General features: G+C 38.1%; 1 protein-coding gene across 2 annotated transcripts in view; it reads right to left on the bottom strand.

Annotated features, from left to right (window-relative positions):
* Nucleotides 1-2,487: 2,487 nt before the first annotated feature.
* Nucleotides 2,488-19,979, bottom strand: part of TEF (TEF transcription factor, PAR bZIP family member) — a 50,995-nt gene continuing 33,503 nt past the window's right edge. For both annotated transcript variants that reach the window (XM_089523707.1, XM_089523706.1), the window contains exons 3-5: nucleotides 17,691-17,911; nucleotides 16,512-16,723; nucleotides 2,488-14,306 (exon numbers count right to left, since the gene is read on the bottom strand). In XM_089523707.1, the coding sequence (XP_089379833.1) occupies nucleotides 14,285-14,306; nucleotides 16,512-16,723; nucleotides 17,691-17,911 (455 nt within the window). In that variant the 3' untranslated portion in view covers nucleotides 2,488-14,284. The remainder of the gene's footprint in view (nucleotides 14,307-16,511; nucleotides 16,724-17,690; nucleotides 17,912-19,979) is intronic.

Raw genomic sequence — 19,979 nt, 5'->3', positions numbered from 1 at the left:
GGCAGAAAGCCTATGTGCACATTTAAAGCGCCCAGGCCCCTTTAAACTTTTTCCCTCGCCCTGCCCAAGAACAATGGTGGTCTCCTGCCAGCTGGTGATCAGCTGGTGTTGGCATCCTTGTCCGCTTGCACGTTGGTAGTGTCACCAGCATCATGGATGCCTCCTCTCCTTTGGTCCCCATGCTCTTGCTGAATCTGCAATGCACAGCCACAGCTGTCGCCGCTGCCACCGCTGTCCCCCTGCCATCTCCCATCACCTCCCTTGTACATATGTAAATATTTAAAGTTTTAGGGTTTTTTTATTGTTAGCTGAAAATGGCACAGGAATGTGTGTAGGGGTTCACTTTAAATTCCAAACTTTCCCCAATTCTAGCAGCGCATGCGTACAGGTTGCTCTAGGGTTAGGGTTAGGGTTACGAGCATTAAAACAGAGTGCAGCTGTGCTGCAGCTTCCACATCTGCATGGCATCTGACGCTCTAATTAGAGCCTCGGTGCAAACTGCGCATGTTCCAGGACCCCGACTCATTATGCGACACAGCAGACACGGAGCTTTTAAATGGGCAACTTAAATTAGCAGCGTAACAATTCTGGCGTACCGGTGCAGCAGCTTACAGACGGAGATGCGCAGCTGCGCAGTATATAGAAAAGAAGCGGGGAAAAGCAGCACCTTTTTAATGCCGCTTCTTCCCGCTTGGGGCGGGCGGGCGGCGTGTTCATGGCGGCATTCAGGTAAGGGCCGTCTGAAGGCTATACCTTCATGACGTCATGAACACACTCCTTTTTGCCCGTCTGTATCCCGCCATAGAGAAATAAATCTGAGTGTTATCAGCATACTGATAACACTGCACCCCATGTCTCCAGATGATCTCTCCCAGCAACTTCATGTAAATGTTAAACAGCATGGGGGACAGAATGGCTCCCTAAGGGACACCAGATGCCAGCTCTCTCTTAGAGGAGCAACTATCCCTCAGCCTCACCAACTGGAATCTGCCCGAGAGGTAGGACCGGAGCCACTGGAGCGCAGTGCCCCCGATGCCTAACTCCCTCAGGCATTCCAGAAGGATACCATGGTCTATGGTATTGAAGGCCACTGAGATGACCAAGAGCACCAACAGGGTGTTCACAGAGCCCATGAATCCAATCATAGAATCATAGAATAATATTGAGTTGGAAGAGACCACAAGGGCCATCCAGTCCAACCCCCCTGCCATGCAGAAAATCTCAAAGCATCCCCGACAGATGGTCATCCAGCCTCTGTTTAAAGACCTCCAAGGAGCGAGACTCCACTACACTCCCAGGGAGTGTGTTCCACTGTCAAACAGCCCTTACTGTCAGGAAGTTCCTCTTAATGTTGAGGTGGAATCTTTTCCTTCAGTTTGCATGCATTGCTCCGGGTCCTAATCTCTGGAGCAGCAGAAAACAAGCTTGCTCCCTCCTCATTATGACATCCCTTCAAATATTTAAACAGGGCTATCATATCACCTCTTAACCTTCTCTTCTCCAGGCTAAACATCCCCAGCTCCCTAAGTCATTCCTCATAGGACATGGTTTCCAGACCCTTCGCCATTTTATTGCCCTCCTTTGGACACGCTCCAGTTTCTCAATGTCTTTTGAATTGTGGTGCCCAGAACTGGACACAATATTCCAGGTGAGGCCTGACCATAGCAGAATAGAGTGGCACCATTACGTCCCTTGATCCAGACACTATTAATGCAGCCTAAAATCGCATTGGCGTTGTTAGCTGCCGCATCGCACTGTTGACTCATGTTCAACTTGTGGTCTACTTGGCCTCTCAGATCCCTTTCACACGTAGTTTCATTCAGCCAAGTGTCCCCCATCCTATATCTGTGCATTTCATTTTTCTGCCCTAAGTATAGTACCTTACATTTCTCTGTGTTGAAATTAATTTTGTTAGCTTTGGCGCAGCTTTCTAGTCTATTCAGGACATTTTGAATTTTGATCCTGTCCTCTGGGGTATTAGCCACTCCTCCTAGTTTGGTGTCATCTGCAAATTTGATAACTATGCCCTCAATTCTGTCATTCAGGTCATTGATAAAGATGTTGAATAGCACAGGGCCCAGGACAGAACTCTGTGGGACCCCACTAGTCACTTCTCTCCAGGATGAAAAGGAGCCATTGTTGAGCACCTTTTGTGTTCGGCTGGACAACCAATCACAAATCCATGTAACAGTTACTTTGTCAAGCCCACATTTCACTAGCTTGTTTGCAAGAAAGGCATGGGAAACCTTGTCAAAGGCCTTACTGAAATCAATGATGGGAGAAAGGTGGGATATTAATTAAATATTTCTGAAATCCTCAAAGTATAGGTACTGGAGAAGAAATGAAAATGAACCGAATAATCTTTAAACACATTAATACCCCAAACTAGTTTGTAATACAGTCACAACGGGAACAACATAAATCTCTGTATCACACCATAATATTATGAAGATGGCTCATGTGCAGAGTCTAGATAGAGACAAAATCTTAGTTTAACAGAATATACACTTTATTTTTTTCAAAATAAATGCTAACAGAATTCAGTACAGTGAAAAGTTTACATTTTTTAAACCCAAAGCATTACAAAAGACACCTAGCAGAGGGCTTACTACATCCTGAAAAATCCAGGGGATTTCCACAATCAGAGGGTTAATATCCATGATTATACTTTTAAAAGTGTAACAAAAATAGAAGTATCAGATGTATCTTGAGCATGGAAATATTTTTTTTCCTCACAAGGAGTACCATTTAAGTGCTTTCATTAGCCATCCATGAAGCATCTGTGGGGACATAAATACACACACACATTCGACAGAGTATTTGGAGAAACAACACATGTAGAGAGAAATTTCATTTTTAATCCAGATTTTTTGTAAATGGTAATGATGTTTGCTACTCTGCCTTTAATTCTGGACTCAGAAGAATTTTACAGATTATATACAAAACACTCATATAGAAATAACACACTAGAAACACCAGAGAAATGCACCAAATATTAAAAATTTATAAGAACAAAAATATTTTCTTTTGACATAAAAATTGTATTTTTTTTGTAATACAGTCCAATTTTCTGCTTTAAAGAGAAAGTGCAAAGGATACTATTTTAAACTGCCAAGAAATTATAGTACATGGTATAGTTTCTAGTATGAACTGCTCATAAAACACTACACATTATCTTCTAATCTGAGGTGGGCAAAGTGTAGTTCACAGGCTGCAGCAGCCTCTAGGCCCATTTTTGTGGTCCCCAGAGATGATGATGATGATGATGATTAATCAGAATGCCATAAAATGCTCTCTAGGAGTTGTAGAGAGCATTTCCCCAGGGGACAAACAATTTTTTTGCGCATATATATATATATATATATATATATATACACACACACACACACCCTCTCAAAATACCCTCTAAGGGGTGTGGGGGCATTTCCTCCATAATTTTGGGCTCCCCCTATGCCAATTTAGGCCCAGTAGAGGCCTTTTTGAAACAGGAAGTGAACAGGAAGTCACTTGTGTTTATCTGTTGTTTTTAAAAAGGCCTTTCTTGGGTATAAAATGGTCTAGGAAGGCCAAAAAATTGCCCCCCCCCCCCCCAGTTTGCTTAGAAAGTTTTTTGGGCAAAGAATTAAATTTTTGTGTGGGAGTTGTGGGGAGGGGGTTGTCCTCCTAGGGAGATAATGCAGCCCCTTCCCTTCCATCATCCCATCCTTATCATCTTTTTGTCCAATTTTTCAAAACATTCAATTGGCTGATGAAGCTTTTTAATGAAATGTTACTCTCAAGAATTAACTGAAACAAAAGTTCCATTTACTGAAAGTTTTGATTGGATAAAGGAATATAGAAACACAATAGAAAAGAAGCTCAGCTTTTTTTATGGTTAAGATATCATAACCCTAATTTAACAAATGGCAATTCACTACAGATTGATGGAGGATGCATTCAGTGCTTTTGGCATTTCTGAAGTTGCCATGTGCTTTGTCAAGAGGACAATATGCAGGAATGCTGCTAAATAGCAGATTGACTTGCCTCCAAACAAGACTGGCAGAGTAATATTTTGAATAAATTCAATCACTGCAGATATATCTTCTATGCCAACAAATTCTCCATGCTTTTGTAATTTATTAAAAAGTTTGTATACAGAAAGATCACAAACCAAAACTCCACAACATCAATTTAAATTCTATTTCCAATTTTCTGAGGCAAAAAAACTCAAGCCATGCTACACTAAAATATTTTTGCAGAGATTACAGCGGAAGCACTTATTATTCAATGAGAACTGAGATTAAAGTTTATTTACATATTTGTAATACAAAATACAGTATTCAAATAAGAAGGTTAATCGCCATATTTAGACACAAATGTACAAACAAAACACTTTTGCTGTCCTGGACCCTACTAAGCACTCTGTCAGCAGATGCATCAACGAATGTTAATTGTTTCGCTAGTTGAGGGGGAAAGAGAGAAAAGCCACCTTACTTTTAGCTTCACTCTCAGGGTGGCTTGTTGATTAATTCTGTTACGTTTCACAAGAAAGCATTCCTATACTACAAGCAAGAAACCTAGGTGTAGGAAGGGATGTCATATTAAGAGTCTGGAAAAAATGTAAATGCACTTTCCTTCTCTGCTTCGCATTCTTTTTGCTACCGTTAACTGTCAATCAGGTCTGGTAATATGACAAGCCCTCACATTGAAAGTAAGTATCATTACAAATGGTCTCTAACCAACAGAACAGAAAATATCCACAATGACAATCACAGGTTAGGACAATGTCTTCTTATCTCATTTTTGCAGCCCTTTTAAATTTGTATTCTCTTTTCCTTGCATGGTTTCATTCAGCTACAACAAAACAAACATCTATAATTTTCTCTAGAAACAAATATTGTTAAACTAAAAGACAAAATGCCTTGCTGTCTGTATTGCCAGGAATGCAATCACATTCATTCAAGTTCTTGTAGAAGATGTGGGGAAGACAGTTGTAATGTAGAAAAAATATATCTATCATCCACATGGTGAACCTGAATTCCTTCCTTTTCCTCAGCTTAAATGAAATATTTATCAGTGAACTGAATGTTGGTTCAGCTGTAAGTCTTCTATCTCCTCGCCACTGTGCTTCAGACAGGCATGGTGCTAAAAAGGAAAAAAAATTAAAGTGCCTAATCGATCCTTTGGATGGGAGACTATGGGCTTAACATAAGAGCAGAATATAAATATTTTTGTAAAGTGCAGTTATAGGATGTATGTGTTTGTAGAAGCATTTTATTACAATCACACTTTACATATTTTGATGAAGAAGCTGTAGAATAAAAAATGGCTCTGAGTTACACAAGATTAGTGAGCTCAATCTGCATGTTTCTCAAGGAAATGACAGTGCCTGCAGAACTAAATATGGTAACACAAGCCCATCTCAAAGTAAAGGTTGGAAGATTTTTGTCATCAGAGAAGATAATGCATGAAGTTCACTTTCATATGGCTATCTTTTGCGGGTGAATTAGCCACACCCTCAGCTTCTTTGAAGAAAGTTTTGAATAAGAACTCATTATGATCCAGAGGTATTTGGGGATTTTATAAAAGCAAAACAAGAAACATACTGTGCAGCCTCTGATATTTCTGGCTATTGAAAGTGCATTTGCTCCAATACCTTTTCAGGACTGTACTTCTCTAAGCTCTCACAGGTGGTTCTCTGTCACTACCTTGAGACCTGACAGAACAGGTACCATAAGCAAGTTATATATCTATATTATTTGGTTATTCCAGACAGCACAGTACAGTGCAGCACAAAAGCGATATGGAGAAATGCCAGTGAAACTATTTAAAGAAAAAGATCCACTAAACCACTAGAATTTTAAACAGTTATACAGAACAGCAATCACAGGTAATATCAAAGCTTATAAATGCTTCAGTATCCACAGCACTGAGTATGTCCCCATTATTAATTAAAATGAATTTTACAAGAGTGATGAGAAAGAAAATGGTTTATAAAAAATTTACATGAAACCTGCACAGAGATCACAAGAATCATTACAAATTGTCTCACAAACTTAACCCATTTCTCTAGTTCCAAATAAAGCTTCACACAAATATTCAAAACCAATTGAACAGATGTTAAATACTTATGCTAACCCGACACAAGGCAAATAAATTCTTTACGAACATGATTAGCTTCTACATTATTTTAAACACCACAAAAATGTTTTATCTATGGATGTAATTTACTTAGTGTGAATAAGTTATTCTCTACTTTATCTCTCTAGTTTATCAAGAGATGACAATTTAAGTTGCAACTATCACAACAAGTTCACGATTATACAGATTTTGCTTATGTATATGTTTTTCTTACTAAGCTTTAGAATAAATTTGGAAGGGGTTATCCCATGGCTGTTCAGCAGCATGTGATTAACAACTGGGTATTCACATATCCTTTTGCCTACAAACTGTTCCTAGCAAGCTCAACAATCACATACATCACACTCCAGTTGTCTATAGGTAATATAACAAAATTAGTAGTACGTAAAAGAGCGTGCATGACTACTGCCTGTATTTTGTACTACTTCTCTGGAGAAATAATTTTAAACATTAGCGCAATTTGTTTTTTTACAGTTGTCACCATACACTGGTCACTGGAGAAAGAGCTATAAAATTTAAAAGGTGGCAGGTCCAATTACATTCACAATTTAAACCAATCTCTTATAGCATTTTTTAAAAATTATGAACTGTACAATCCTATTCCTGCATATAAAATGAGCCCGAGTTTAATGAGACTATAGCCAGCTATGTATATATAGAATTGCAGCCTTAGAAAGCCGTAAAGAAACATGATTCCCTCCATATCCAACTTACTTTGGGCTAAGAAAAATCAAGGGGCAGAACTCCAGTATTTGAAGAGAACAATACCATTTTCCTACATACAGGCTGAGGTACACTGAAAGCTTTGTACCATTTTGCAGCAAAGAATAATATACATGTTAAGTATTCCAAGTGACTATGTAGAAGAAATATAACAATTTATATGATATGTTAATTATTTTACAATACTGTCTTAAACACAGAGTAGTATTGCTGTCTGATATGTACACACTAAGAGTAATATCACCACTATGGAAGATCTGAAAAGAAACAAAATAAAACTAAAAATATATTAGTATTTCTGCTAAGATAGTCTCAGAATTAAAGGTAGGCTATACTTAGATAAATTGCCTTTTATTAGACTATTCAGCTGTAAAACCTTTAAAAAACCTGGTGGCATGGCGGAGTGTAGATCGTTCTCATAGAGAAGGCTCCTGAGGGTGATCGCTAGCTGCGGAGATGGGATGGCTGGGGTGAAGTTCCAGCTGATCAAAAGTATCCCCATGGAAGAGGGGGAGGCAGAGGGGCTCAGCTTAAGACCCCCAGCTCCAGGTATTGTGTTTGAAAGTGGAGACAGGAGAGCTAACATGCGATATGGAGGAGCTAGGACAGTTTCTTCTTGAGCAACTATGTCCGCAGCAAGTAGTCGCAAGCCACGGCTTGGCGATAGAAGCCCCCCTGCTGCCACTTTTTTTTAAACTTGGCTCAATAACTGTACGAAGATATTGCCCTACCAATTTAATTAACTTTCTGTGTGAGAGGATCCATCAGTGTGGAGTGGAGAAGGAGTACATGGTGAGAGGTATGGAGAGACGTGGAGAAACGCGGAGAGATAGAAGGCACAAAAGATCAAGGTCTGGCTGTGGTTTTCCCCTTCTTTCCCAGTCCTGCTGGCGTCCCCAGAGAAGTGTTTGATAATTTATCCCCCAACAAAGAACCGAACTAGTTTGGGAAATTAAATAAAAACTGGATTAATTAAATTTGGCTATTGGACATTGGAATAAATTACATAATAATATCAAAAGAATATTATTATATATGGTAACAACCGCAAGGATTTTGCTTGCAAAATATTGGCGGAATAATCAAGTACCTACGAAAGAAGATTGGTTGGTGAAACTTAGAGAAAATATGGATATGGATATTTTGACCTCACTTATGAAAAACAATTCCACAAATAATACGATTAGTGATTGGGAATGTGTTAGAAAATACTATCAGAAATTAGGTTGGAGTTTTAATTAACCTTATATATAAGATTGGTTTGCTTATGATAGGTTATGATATGTTGTTATATTTTAGTTAAGTATATAGTTAATAGTGATATAAGATATTACGTTCAAAGCAATATAATTATTATACAATTATATAAAACAATTAAACATGATTAGCGATTATGTAGTTCTATAAGAATTTTTTTCTTAGAAATATGGGATTTATAATATTATACTTTGATTTGGTAGAGGTAACATCAAAGATTTGGAAGTACTCATTATAGGATTCAAATAAGTATTGAATAATCTCAATTTTGTGATGTATTGTATTGTATTGTTTTAAAGTATGTATATTGTATAATGTATGTGTATGTGTTTGTTTCCATTTGTATTGTCTTGTTGATGTCTGGTATTTAATTTAAAAAATTAATAATAAAAAAAAGAAAAGAAAAGAAAGAGACGAAGAGAAGTGATCCCACGCTTGGAAAGAAATTAAAATGGCGACAGATAGTTATGATAGTTATGACAAAGTTTGAAAACTAAGGAGGAGGAAAGGGACGATCTGAAACAAAGGGAAAGTGAGAATAAGGACTACATAGCTTATACATTTTTTATAATTGTGAAACATTGTTATATTGGTGTTTGTGATTTTCTGCTGAACTGAATCTGCTTCATTTGGTAACATTTGGTTTAATTTCTGAATAGCAACATTGCACTTTTAAAACAACTGCAAAGACGGGGAAAGTGAAAGTATGGTCTATTTAGAACAGTCTATAAACTTTGATAACTGTGAAATATTGGTATACCTTTGTTTGTGATTTTATTATTGAGTTAAATTTATCTCATTTAGTAATATTTAAGTTGGAAAATTCTAAGAACTTTAATTTAGGTTTAAATACAGTATATCTTTAAGCTTTAAGCTCTAGCAACCCAAAGTTTGAATACTTCAGGTTTGAGTTAACCCTGTTTTTTTTCCTGAATAGAGCACTTGCTTACTACATTATTATTAAATTATTTTTTGCTTGTTACTTCCTAGTTGGTTATTCTTGACTATACTATATCTAGAACATTAGAACAATATAATACAATAGAGGTATTGAAATGAATTTTGACTAGCAATTGTGTACAATTAATTTCCCCCCTCTCTTTTAGAGGTTCACTGTGTCTTAGGAAAATCAATTTATTGTTTATTGATTGTAGTATTATTGACTTATTAAGTAAGTGCTCTCTCTTAAGGGTTGAGAGATTGTATAGTCAGTAACCAAAGACTTATTTAAAAGACTAATCAAACCCAATGTTTGAATTTTAACTCTGAAAAAGATTATATTTGGTGTAATATATTTTAAATCAAGCTTAGTGGGGGTAGAGAAAGGATTAGGAGAAAACATTTAAATAAACTAAAATATATATTCTAAAAAAAAAAAGTAGATAACATATATTCAAATTAAATTTAAAATTATTTAAATATTAATAGACCAAATTGTAGGAGCAAGGTGTAAATTTTAAAGGGAGTAAGTTAGAAATATTGACAATTTTTGAATTTAAATTTGAACCAAAAAATCTGAACAAAAATAGTAATTTAGCGGTTACCCTTACTATTACCCGTTTTGGTTTCCTACTTTTTATCAGTTACTATTGTGTAAGATGGCGTCCGATGAGAAGCAGACAGCAATGAAAACATCAACTATGCTATAAAGAAGTCCTTCCACAGAAACAATAAACAAAGTGCTTGAACAAAATGCAGAACTTTTAGATGAAATAAGGAAAATACATCAGAACTAGGGAAAATTCTAACAAAAGAAAATACTAGATTAATTGGCAAATTTTATGATGTACTATTAAAATACGATACAGAGAACGAATCAGTTAAAGACCAAATAATTAAGTGGGCCAAAAATTTTGGATACCCCATACAAATGTCCCAATGGGAGAAAGTTTGGAAAGACGTACCTAAATATACAATCTCTCAAAACCTAAGAGAACGTTTCTACAAAATGTTTCACCGATGGTACCTCTCACCAGATAAAATTGTGAAGATTTCCAAATCCAAGAATAACATATGTTGGAAGTGTAAAAAAGAAATAGGTACCTTTTATCATAGCTGGTGGACTTGTAGATGGGCGAAAAAATATTGGAAAATAATAAATGACTTAATGAGCAAAATACTGAAAGCACAATTACAGTTAAAACCAGAATTCTACTTATTAGGTATATCTGGGGAAAATCTGAAAGGCAAACATGAAAAAAATGTATTTTATATGGTTTCTCTTGCTGAAATGTGCTTTGCCCAAAAATGGAAGAACGAGAATATTCCAACAAAAGAAGATTGGTTGGTAAGACTGTGTGATGGGATGGAGATGGCTAAAGTAACGCAAGCAATAAGAAAAAGATCAAAAGACTAATTTAAAAAGGAATGAGAAAAAGTAATTGTTTTTCTTGAACAATATTGAGGGAAAATAGTGGTGATGAAGTTAAGATGAATGTAAATTAAAGATGTGATCCACGGAAGAAAAACAGAATAAGAAAGTCAAAATGAACAATAATCAGACAGATATTGGTAGGAAGGAAGTCAGTATGAAAGAAACAGAGTGCATGAGAAAATGAAGAATGGAAGAGTAAGAAGAGGTATATACAAAGAAGAGATAGAGAAAATATAAAGAGAGTGAATCAGTAAGTGTAGGTGTGTGTATGTTGAAGAAGAAGATAGGTTGAAGGAGAAGACACGAGTAAGGATTTAGTTGAGGGAAAGAGTCAAACTTTCGAAATTTTGAAGAAAGAAGAAGGAAGATGTGGAGGGCGAGGAAGGAAAGAAAGAAGGTATATAAGGAAAGGATAATAGTAGAGAGTTTAGTAGGGAAGGAAATGAAGGAATGGTAATGGATGAGGGGTTAAAGGGAAAAGAACAAGGAAATTGTATAATATAAAAGACAAAGTTTAAACTCCACTTTTCTATATAAACAAATTGAAAGCTATATTATATAATCCTCTTCATTCAGTATACTTTAGTGCATGTATAAATGAGGTTTGAGTTTGTATGTATGTATGTAAAATCTGTAGATGTATTGTAACAAATTGTTTTTAATAATAAACTTGTCAAAATGAGTGCCAGCTGATCCTCATCACAAAGAGAGAGGGCGGCACAGGACCAGTGGGAGGGCTCTAAGCCCAATGGCCGTCCTCTCCACTTTTTAAAAAGACTATGTGGAAGTAGATGATCCCTGGGCCTTTCTGGCTGCCATTTTTGGAGGCTTGGCTATTTTAGGAGCCTATGTTCACTGGGTGGTCGCGAGCCACACAGGGGGCCCAATCCACCTACCACCTGCCCTGAGGGTCCCCTGCTGCCACTGCAACATCTGCCACCGCCACTGTCGGCACTGGAGCTCCCCCTCCCCCCCGCGCTCCTGCGGCAAGAGAAGGCCTTGCTGCAGCACCTGCTACTGCTCCTGAAAGTGGACCCTCAGGCTTTCAGACCCAGACCCGCCACGACAATAATACTGTGCTGTGTGAAGCAGCTCCCAGCCCTTCTGGAACAACAGGAGAGGGACAAGAGAAGAGTGAGAAGCAGGAAATACCCGTCTTTATTGTGAAGCATGTCATCTCCTGGCCGGAGGACAAAGAAGATAAGAGATAAGATACTTCTGCCGAGAAAAAAACAGGCAGGCACAAACCCGGGTGCAAGGGAAATAAATAAAGCCAGATTCAATGTGAAAAAAAAGTATAGTTAGATAATGAATGATTAACAACAAACATGTAGAGCAGGGGTCCTCAAACTCCGGCCCTCCAGATGTTTTGGACTTCATCTCCCAGAAGCCTCAGCCAATCACCACACACATGCAGATTTCCTTCCTACCTCATGATACCCTCCTTGACAGCTTGGCCAATGATCTGGGATTCTGGGAGCTGAAGTCCAAAACATCTGGAGGGTTGGAGTTTGAAGACCCCTGGTGTAGAAAGTCACTGTAAGTTACATCTGTAATGTAGCAAACATAAAGCCTGAAAATCTGGATCTGAATACTAACTTATAAGAATATGGGACTCAGTCTTTAAATTATAACTAAAATTCTGGTATACAGATTATTATTTATGCTGATGCTCTCAAAAATTTTAAGAGACTTTAACAGTTCCAGTCAAGAAAATTTAAACAAGATGCATACTGGGTTTTTAGTCAGGGATAAATAAATCTACTCTGAAGTAGGACTGCCAAGTTCTTTTGTAAACAGCAGGCTATTTCATTATTTTTTTAAATTCAGCACTATTAGCATAGGTTTGTTGGTACCTGCCTCTCGGTGCCAGTTCCTAAATTTGTAACTAAAACTCCTTTAATCCATTTGAAGCTATTCTGCTGCAATCAACTGATTCAGCCATAAGCCTCCTAAACAAATCACCAAAACTGTTACCCAATTCCAGGAGCCATTTATCTAAAAAAATATTGAGTGTGTCTATTTGGCACTCCCCACCCAATTGTTTTTCTGCCTCATACTTCTCAGAATAATGAAACACTTCATCTCCAAAGGCTCTTCAGATATAATTAACAGGAAGCTTATGATGAGAAAACAGATTCGCATGATTATTCTGACATTACAATTCTAATACAGTATACCCTCGGGTCATGTTTTAGATACAACTTCTACAGAGTGGAAATTCTTCTTTTCAGTATCCTACCTTGCTACCTACACATCTATCATTAACATGCTTCTTTCATAGATATCTGTTCAAAGAATATTCCACTGACTTATGTCTCATGTTTCAGGTTTATGAGCACAACACTCACCTTACTGCATCAGGCATTCAAAAACTAAAAAATTCTTCACAGGGAAGGGATAGACAACATCAATTGCTAGCATTTTGTTCAGTAATTATGATGGTGTAAGCATGACACACGATAACTTAATTACATTAATTCAATTTTACAGTCATTGAACCATCATAACAACTGAAAGTGCCTCTAAAACCTACCTTTTAAGCCATATGGCTCCCCTAATAATTTCTGAGGTGCTGGAGAGAGGAACAGTGATAATAAGTCCACCCCTCTCCTGGTAGTGGGACAGGTTGCAATAGCCAAGGTAGATTTTGGGAGGGGGCAGCACAGAAAGATGTAACTAAGTAGTTGCAGCTATGTCATTGTAGCTATGTATCCCAATGCAGGATTTCAGGCAAGTGTTGCTAACTTTGTCTCTACTACTATGAAGGATTAGGAGGAACACAAAAGTCAACATTAAATACATTTGCAGCTGAGAAAATCAGAAGTCCATATTTTAATGGGAAACTCCAGAGAACTTTATACCGTTTATTTCTAGAAGGAAAAGAAAATCAGAGTGAGAACTCTGTCCTTTTATTATAAATTCTTGTTCCTCATTATGCAGCTACAGTTAAATTATGTTTATGAAAATAATGAAACAAAAATATCTTGTAATTTTTATAAAGAGTAGACTGTGAAAATGAATCAATATAGAATTATAAAGTTGGAAGAGACCACAAGGGCCATCCAGCCCACCCCCCTGCCATGCAGTAATACACAATGCCATTACAATAATTTTACAACAATATTGCCAAGATCAGGAAGCTGACGTGAAAGTGCTAACTTTAGAAATCTAGTATCTGACTTTATCAGCTGAAAAAATAAGGTGCATTTTACTTGCTAGCATGTAATGAGATATGGAACATATTTGGGTGCTTGTTATTTTCAATTAATTCAATTTCAGTCTATAGGTCAAAAATTACAACAAAACACATCTCTTTTTTGTCTGTTTTCCACATATGCTCTTTTCAATCATGTTCTTCTGTACAAGATATAATTCTTTAGCAGGATTTAGATGCAATATAAACATTTATTCTAAAGCATAGAACAGATGAGGAAAAGAAAAAACAAAGCAACATGGATTGCTTCAGTTATGATCTGTCTCACTCTCCCATTTGCATATTACCTTAGAAAACCATTATTTCTTCAGACTGAACACAAGGATTTGAGCCCCATATGTAGCTGAAGAATGTTACCAACTGTACTGCAGACTCTGGTTACAAGGAAAAACAGCAGTACAAAAAGAAACTGTAAGATTAGAGATGTTGGATTTTTCATCATGCTCAGCCCTAGTTCAGGTGAGGTACTTGCAGGGAAGCAGGGTCATCAGTTGTTTGCAGAGAATACCTCACATCTTTCTTTGTTCACTCTGATGGCAGGTTGTTTCATGTGTAGTTTTTACTTTCTGAGATAAAGAGTCTTTAAAGCTGCATCACTCGGAATCGGATAAGTCACTTTAAACAAAGCAAAGCAAGAATATGACTATATATTTATACTGCAGCATTTTGTTGCACCGATCTCCCAGGGATGCCACCAGTTCCCCATAATATAAGAAAAAAATATTTGCACTATTTGTTGAGAGTTAAACTGGTCATAAAGGCAACTCCCAATGAAAGGAGTAACAATTTGAGGGAAAATAATAATTCTAGTCAATGCATTTTATTTTGCTAAGATTTAGACCACTTCTCACTTCCATTAAAGAGCTAATCTATGGTTTGCCTTAACTACAGACGACTACCTTGGCAGTATTTATAACAATGACTTGAATTCCGTAATGAACAAAGACTCCAAAAAAGACTGCAGAACAAAAGAACTAGTGACTCTAGCACATGGGGATATTCTTGCCCTAGAATAACAGCAGTGTCTCATATATTATCTTTAACAATCACCTTTAATGATTCTGAAGGAAGACTCAGCATTCAAGTTTTATTCTCTGACTGATGGATTAAGTTTCTGATATACATTTTCTTATAAAATAGTGCTTTTGAATGAACCATTATGCACATGCATTCTGATATATGTGCACTGATAAAATTATGCAAAGACTCAATTACATCTGCCTTAATGAAGTTCTTACAACTGATGGCTTTTGGGAAAGGTCTCTGTAATTTCATCAAACTACATGCTGCTTTAGCTGAAGGAGAATATGATCAGCAATTAGCATCTATAGGGAGAGCCTTAAGTGTTCTTTTCAAGATAAAAACCAAAATATGTGTGAGACAAAACCAACTGTTGTCAGAGAAACCAGATGCAAAACACTCCCAAGACATAATGAAATTAAATAGTTTGCACCAAGGTGACATAGATCTTCCTTATATTGGTTAGAATATAAGAGCTGAGGCTGTAGAAAATTATGAGTTGTACTGATCTTACTAACATAAGCTAGCCCAGCACTCATACTATTCTTATACTACAGTATGACACAATACCTTATTACTTCCAATAAAAGTAAGAGCAATACACCCCTCTGAAGAATGAGATGTATATTATAGTTATATAAGTAAATGAGTCTGGGAATGCAAGTGAATCTGGTTCATTGTTCAGTCATTCATGTTAAGGTTTTGGGTTTTTTAAGAAGAAATTTAAGAGAGAAATGGTGTCAACTCATAAGTAACAAACTGCAGGTTAAATCAGTTGACAGGAGTAGCTTCCAGTATATCAAGGACTGGGAATCTCTTTCAATTGCAGTTTCAGTAAACTTTTCAAGGATTGCATTCCAATGGCGGGCAGAACCAATGGCAAAAGAATGGGGCCAAAAATGCAAGCATATTTTAGCTTAAGCAACTTAGACAAGTAACTAAGTCTCAGAGAAGCAGGGCCTGAGGTTCCCCACCTTTCAAATACAAAAAGGATAACTGTTTTATAGTAATTTTAAGTAGTAATACAACCACATAAATATTTTTTACACAACAGCACTCACTAATCAGTACAGTTGGCCATCTGCATCCATGGATTCGACCATCCATGGCTTGATAATATCCCCTTGCCCCAAAGCAAACCTTGATTTTGCCATTTTATATAAGGGGCATCTTTTTACTACACTACTGTATATAATGGAACTTAAACATCCATGTATTTTGGTATCCCCTTGGGATCTTGCAACCAAACCCTAGTGGGTACCAAGGGCAAACTGTATTTATTTTCTTACAGAATCAAAAGACTTAGGACTGAAAAAGATGACTTACTTTGCCTAATAGAATATGAGAATACTGTTATTAATCCTGCACTTCAAATGAATTTCCACATAACTTGTTTTGTTAATTTGTGGGAGGGAGCAATCATTTCACAATTCTCCCAGCACCATTCCCCCCCCCCCAAAAAAAATTACAGTTTGAAAGTAAAAATAAAAAAAACACCGCAGTAAGTATTTTCTTCCTAATTTGAACTGCTGAACAGCAAGTAGAAATGCTGGCAAGTTAGCAAGCTAACCAAATTAGTGTTATTTGATTAGAAATGTCAAGTTTAATATGTACTAAAACTGTTAAAATATTAAAAACTGACATACTGCAATATAAAGATCATAAAGAATCTGACCAAGTTGTGTCAGCAGAAGTGGATCTTGGTTAAAGATACACAGAGGTGACATAAACATTGCTTATGAGTTTCTACAGAAATAAAAGCAATCCAAGGGATAAAGTAAGGGAAAAGAGTTTGCTTACAAGGGTCCATATCTGCTTTCATATTTAGAGACAATGTTCTTGCATTTTCCAACTTCCTTCCGCAACTCTGCAACTTCGGTCCTCAATGCTGTATTTTCCTTCTCCAGAAAGGCAGCTCGGATTGTGATCTGATTCTCTTTCAGGCGCCGAGCATCACGAGATCGCTTGGCTGCTACGTTGTTCTTCTTCCGCCTTGTCCAATATTTTTCATCCTGCGGAAAATAATGGGTTGAACAGTTTAGTACAAGTGTAAAAAAAAGTAATAGAGCATCTATGGCTTCCTCTGTCACTAGCTATGGCTGCAATTCCCACCTACATGCTATTGTTGGTCATGATATGGTAAACTCTAGATTACACGACTGCAATGTGGTATGCGGGATGTGGTGGCTCAAGTGATTAAGATGCTGATTCTGATGATTGCAAGATCGGCAGGTTGGCAGTTCAAGGCCCAGGTGCCACATGATGGGGTGAGCTCCCATCATTAGTCCCAACTTTTGCCAACTTAGCAGTAAGAGCATGCAAATGCAAGCAGATAAATAGATACCACTCTGGTGGGAAGGTAAACAGCGTCCTGTGCAATCATGCTAGCCACATGATCACAGAGTATTCTCTGACAATGTTGGCTCTTCGGCTTAGTAACAGAAATGAGCACTGCCCCCTAAGGTCAGATACAACTTGACAACCTTTACCTTTTTAATGTGGCACATGAGGCTATCTTTGACATCTACTTGGGAAATTTTATCCAGGACCAATTAGACAGAACATATCACACCATGTCATTAACAGCTTCTCTGACTGGATTTACTTCAACAGCTGGATTTACTGCAACTAATTTTTGTTTTCTTAAAACAAATGAAACAAAGTATACTTGTCTAAACACTGTTTGCTATTTTAAACATTATATGTAAATCATATATATATTTAATGTATATGTATGTGCAAAGAGAGAAGGGGCAAAGATAGACATACAAGATACAAAAATCTGTCAACCAATTGTGGCAAATATCAGTACTATGAAAGCAGAGTTGAAAAATCTACCCTGTCATGATTTCCAGAACCTTCTGAATGTTACCATCCACCCAAAGAACAATATACTTTAAGGAAACACAGAAAACTAATTAAACTATTTTAATGCAACACACATCCCATCCCAACATTATAATAAAACAAGTCTGTTACCTTTTGATCTTCTGGGACAAAAACCTTCTTGGCTTTTTTAATCATGGGCTGTGGTTTCAGGTCCTCTTCAGCAAACTTGTGCTTTCTAGGGTTGAAGAGCTCACCTCCAGGCACACTGGACAGCACTAAATCAGCAGGGTCAGGGTTGAAATTCACATCAACCTCAACACAGTCTGGATCAATAGGGCTGGGAGTCAGTCTTTCATTATCTGGTGAGGAGTCTGACAAAGAAAGGAGACATTGCAACAGCACATCAGTGTGAGAAAAAGAGTAACAAAGGAAGCAGATTCAAAAGGAGCCCACTGAGAAAAGATAATTATTTATTCAGCACCCTCCTCCAATTATACAACATTTCACAAAGAATGAGAGCACAGATCCCCATCCCCAAGATACTTACTATCTAGAAATAAGAGTCAAGGGAGACAACCAGGAAAGAAGAAATGAAGAACATATGTAATTATTTCAATTATGTTTACTTGGGCTTAGTTACAATAGAACAGGGGTAGGCAACCTTTTTGACCTGGGGGCCGGCTTGCTGTTCCTCAGACAACTGGGGGGCCGAAGCCAAAAAATAAATAATTAAATAAATAAATAATATAGGACAACATTTTCAAATGTAGGACACATTTTTTAAATGGAGGACATGCAAAAAAATTGATGCTTTTTAAAAAATGTTAATATAAATGCATGTTTCTTAGCCATGATCAAAATAGAGGACATTTGGGCATTATTCCTAGACAGATGACAGAAATGTACTTTCCTTTTGGTCAACCCCCCTCCCCCATTCCAAACAGCACATTTGGGCATTGAACATGGCTTTACTTAACATGGCCTCTTGCATATTTCAGAGGCTTACTGCATAACCAAACTCTTTGGGTTTCACACTGAACATGAGTTCACATGGCTATGCATATTTGACATGTAAAGCTGGTTTAACAAGAAGTGATTTGCCCTCGGTTTCATGTGTCTTGCACCAACTATACTTCTCAGAAGTGTGTACTTGGTCAAGGGACTTTGGTTTTTCTTCACTGCGCATGAGTTTGTAAAAATCAGAGCAACTTGCATTGGCCGTGCCTCAGAAGCTGGCTGATATCAATATCACCATCATCACCACCACCATCATTGTCACAACAAGGCAGCATTATAAGGACAAAAAACACACAGAAAGACAATTTGGAAAGTCACACTCTCTCGGCTTCAGAAAGTGTGGGCCCATATCACAAAAGCTGACTGATATCAATAAATAAGGGGTAAATATATAAATAAGGGGAAAATGTACATGGGAATACAATTGCATCCAGGGGGAAAATGGGCATGGGAATACAGTTGCATCCAGGGGGAAAATGGGCATGGGAATACAGTTGCATCCAGGGGGAAAATGGGCATGGGAATACAGTTGCATCCAGGGGGAAAATGGGCATGGGAATACAGTTGCATCCAGGGGGAAAATGGGCATGGGAATACAGTTGCATCCAGGGGGAAAATGGGCATGGGAATACAGTTGCATCCGGGGGGAAAATGGGCATGGGAATACAATTGCATCCAGGGGGAAAATGGGCATGGGAATACAGTTGCATCCAGGGGGAAATGCATATTAGAAACGGCACCTTCTTCCTCCTCCTCCTCCTCTTGTTGATCATTTTTGGAGCCAAAGGGAAACAGCCGTTCCTTTCCCTTCCCTCTGGGCCAGAGGTCCTCCTCCTCCTCCGCATCCTCCTGCTCTTCCCAAGTTTCACTTTCTCATTGAGGCTGGCCAATGGCAGAGTGGTGCTAGAAACAGCCCCGCCCCCGCCATTTTTCTATTGGCCAGCCCCTGCCAGGCTCCCTGAAGAGAAGGAGCTGCTCTTTGCAAGGTGTGCGCGTGCGCAAACAAGGACTTGCAGGAGGTGCCTCCAGCCGGGGGAAGGAGAGCACAGAGGCAGAGGAGGAGGAGGCAGAGGAGGCTGCCGACTGGCCCAAAGGCCTTGGCGGCGGCGGCGCCTGCGGCAGGACCGTGCGGGGGCCGGATCTGGCTCCTCCCCGGGCCGGATCCGGCCCGCGGGCCGTAGGTTGCCGATGCATGCAATAGAATAACTAAGGGACAAGATGGCTGTGCTAAAGGCTTCAGGCAGTATGAACCAGAGCAGCAAAGCGATTTTGAAAGAGAAAGATGACAAAAAACCAAACACTGTACTGCTGTGACATGGAACGGGACAAACATCCCTGCCTCATCCCTGATCCACCAAAAACAAACTATGATACTAGCAACTGGGCCCAGAAACAGACCGTTTCAAGCCGGTTAATGGTAAT

This window comes from Sceloporus occidentalis, unplaced genomic scaffold, assembly GCF_023333645.1.
Source record: "Sceloporus occidentalis isolate IW3139 unplaced genomic scaffold, rSceOcc1.0.p SCAF_5, whole genome shotgun sequence".
Classification (NCBI taxonomy): domain Eukaryota; kingdom Metazoa; phylum Chordata; class Lepidosauria; order Squamata; family Phrynosomatidae; genus Sceloporus; species Sceloporus occidentalis.
Note: the sequence above shows the minus strand (reverse complement) of the source record. Positions and strands in the feature narration are given on the sequence as shown.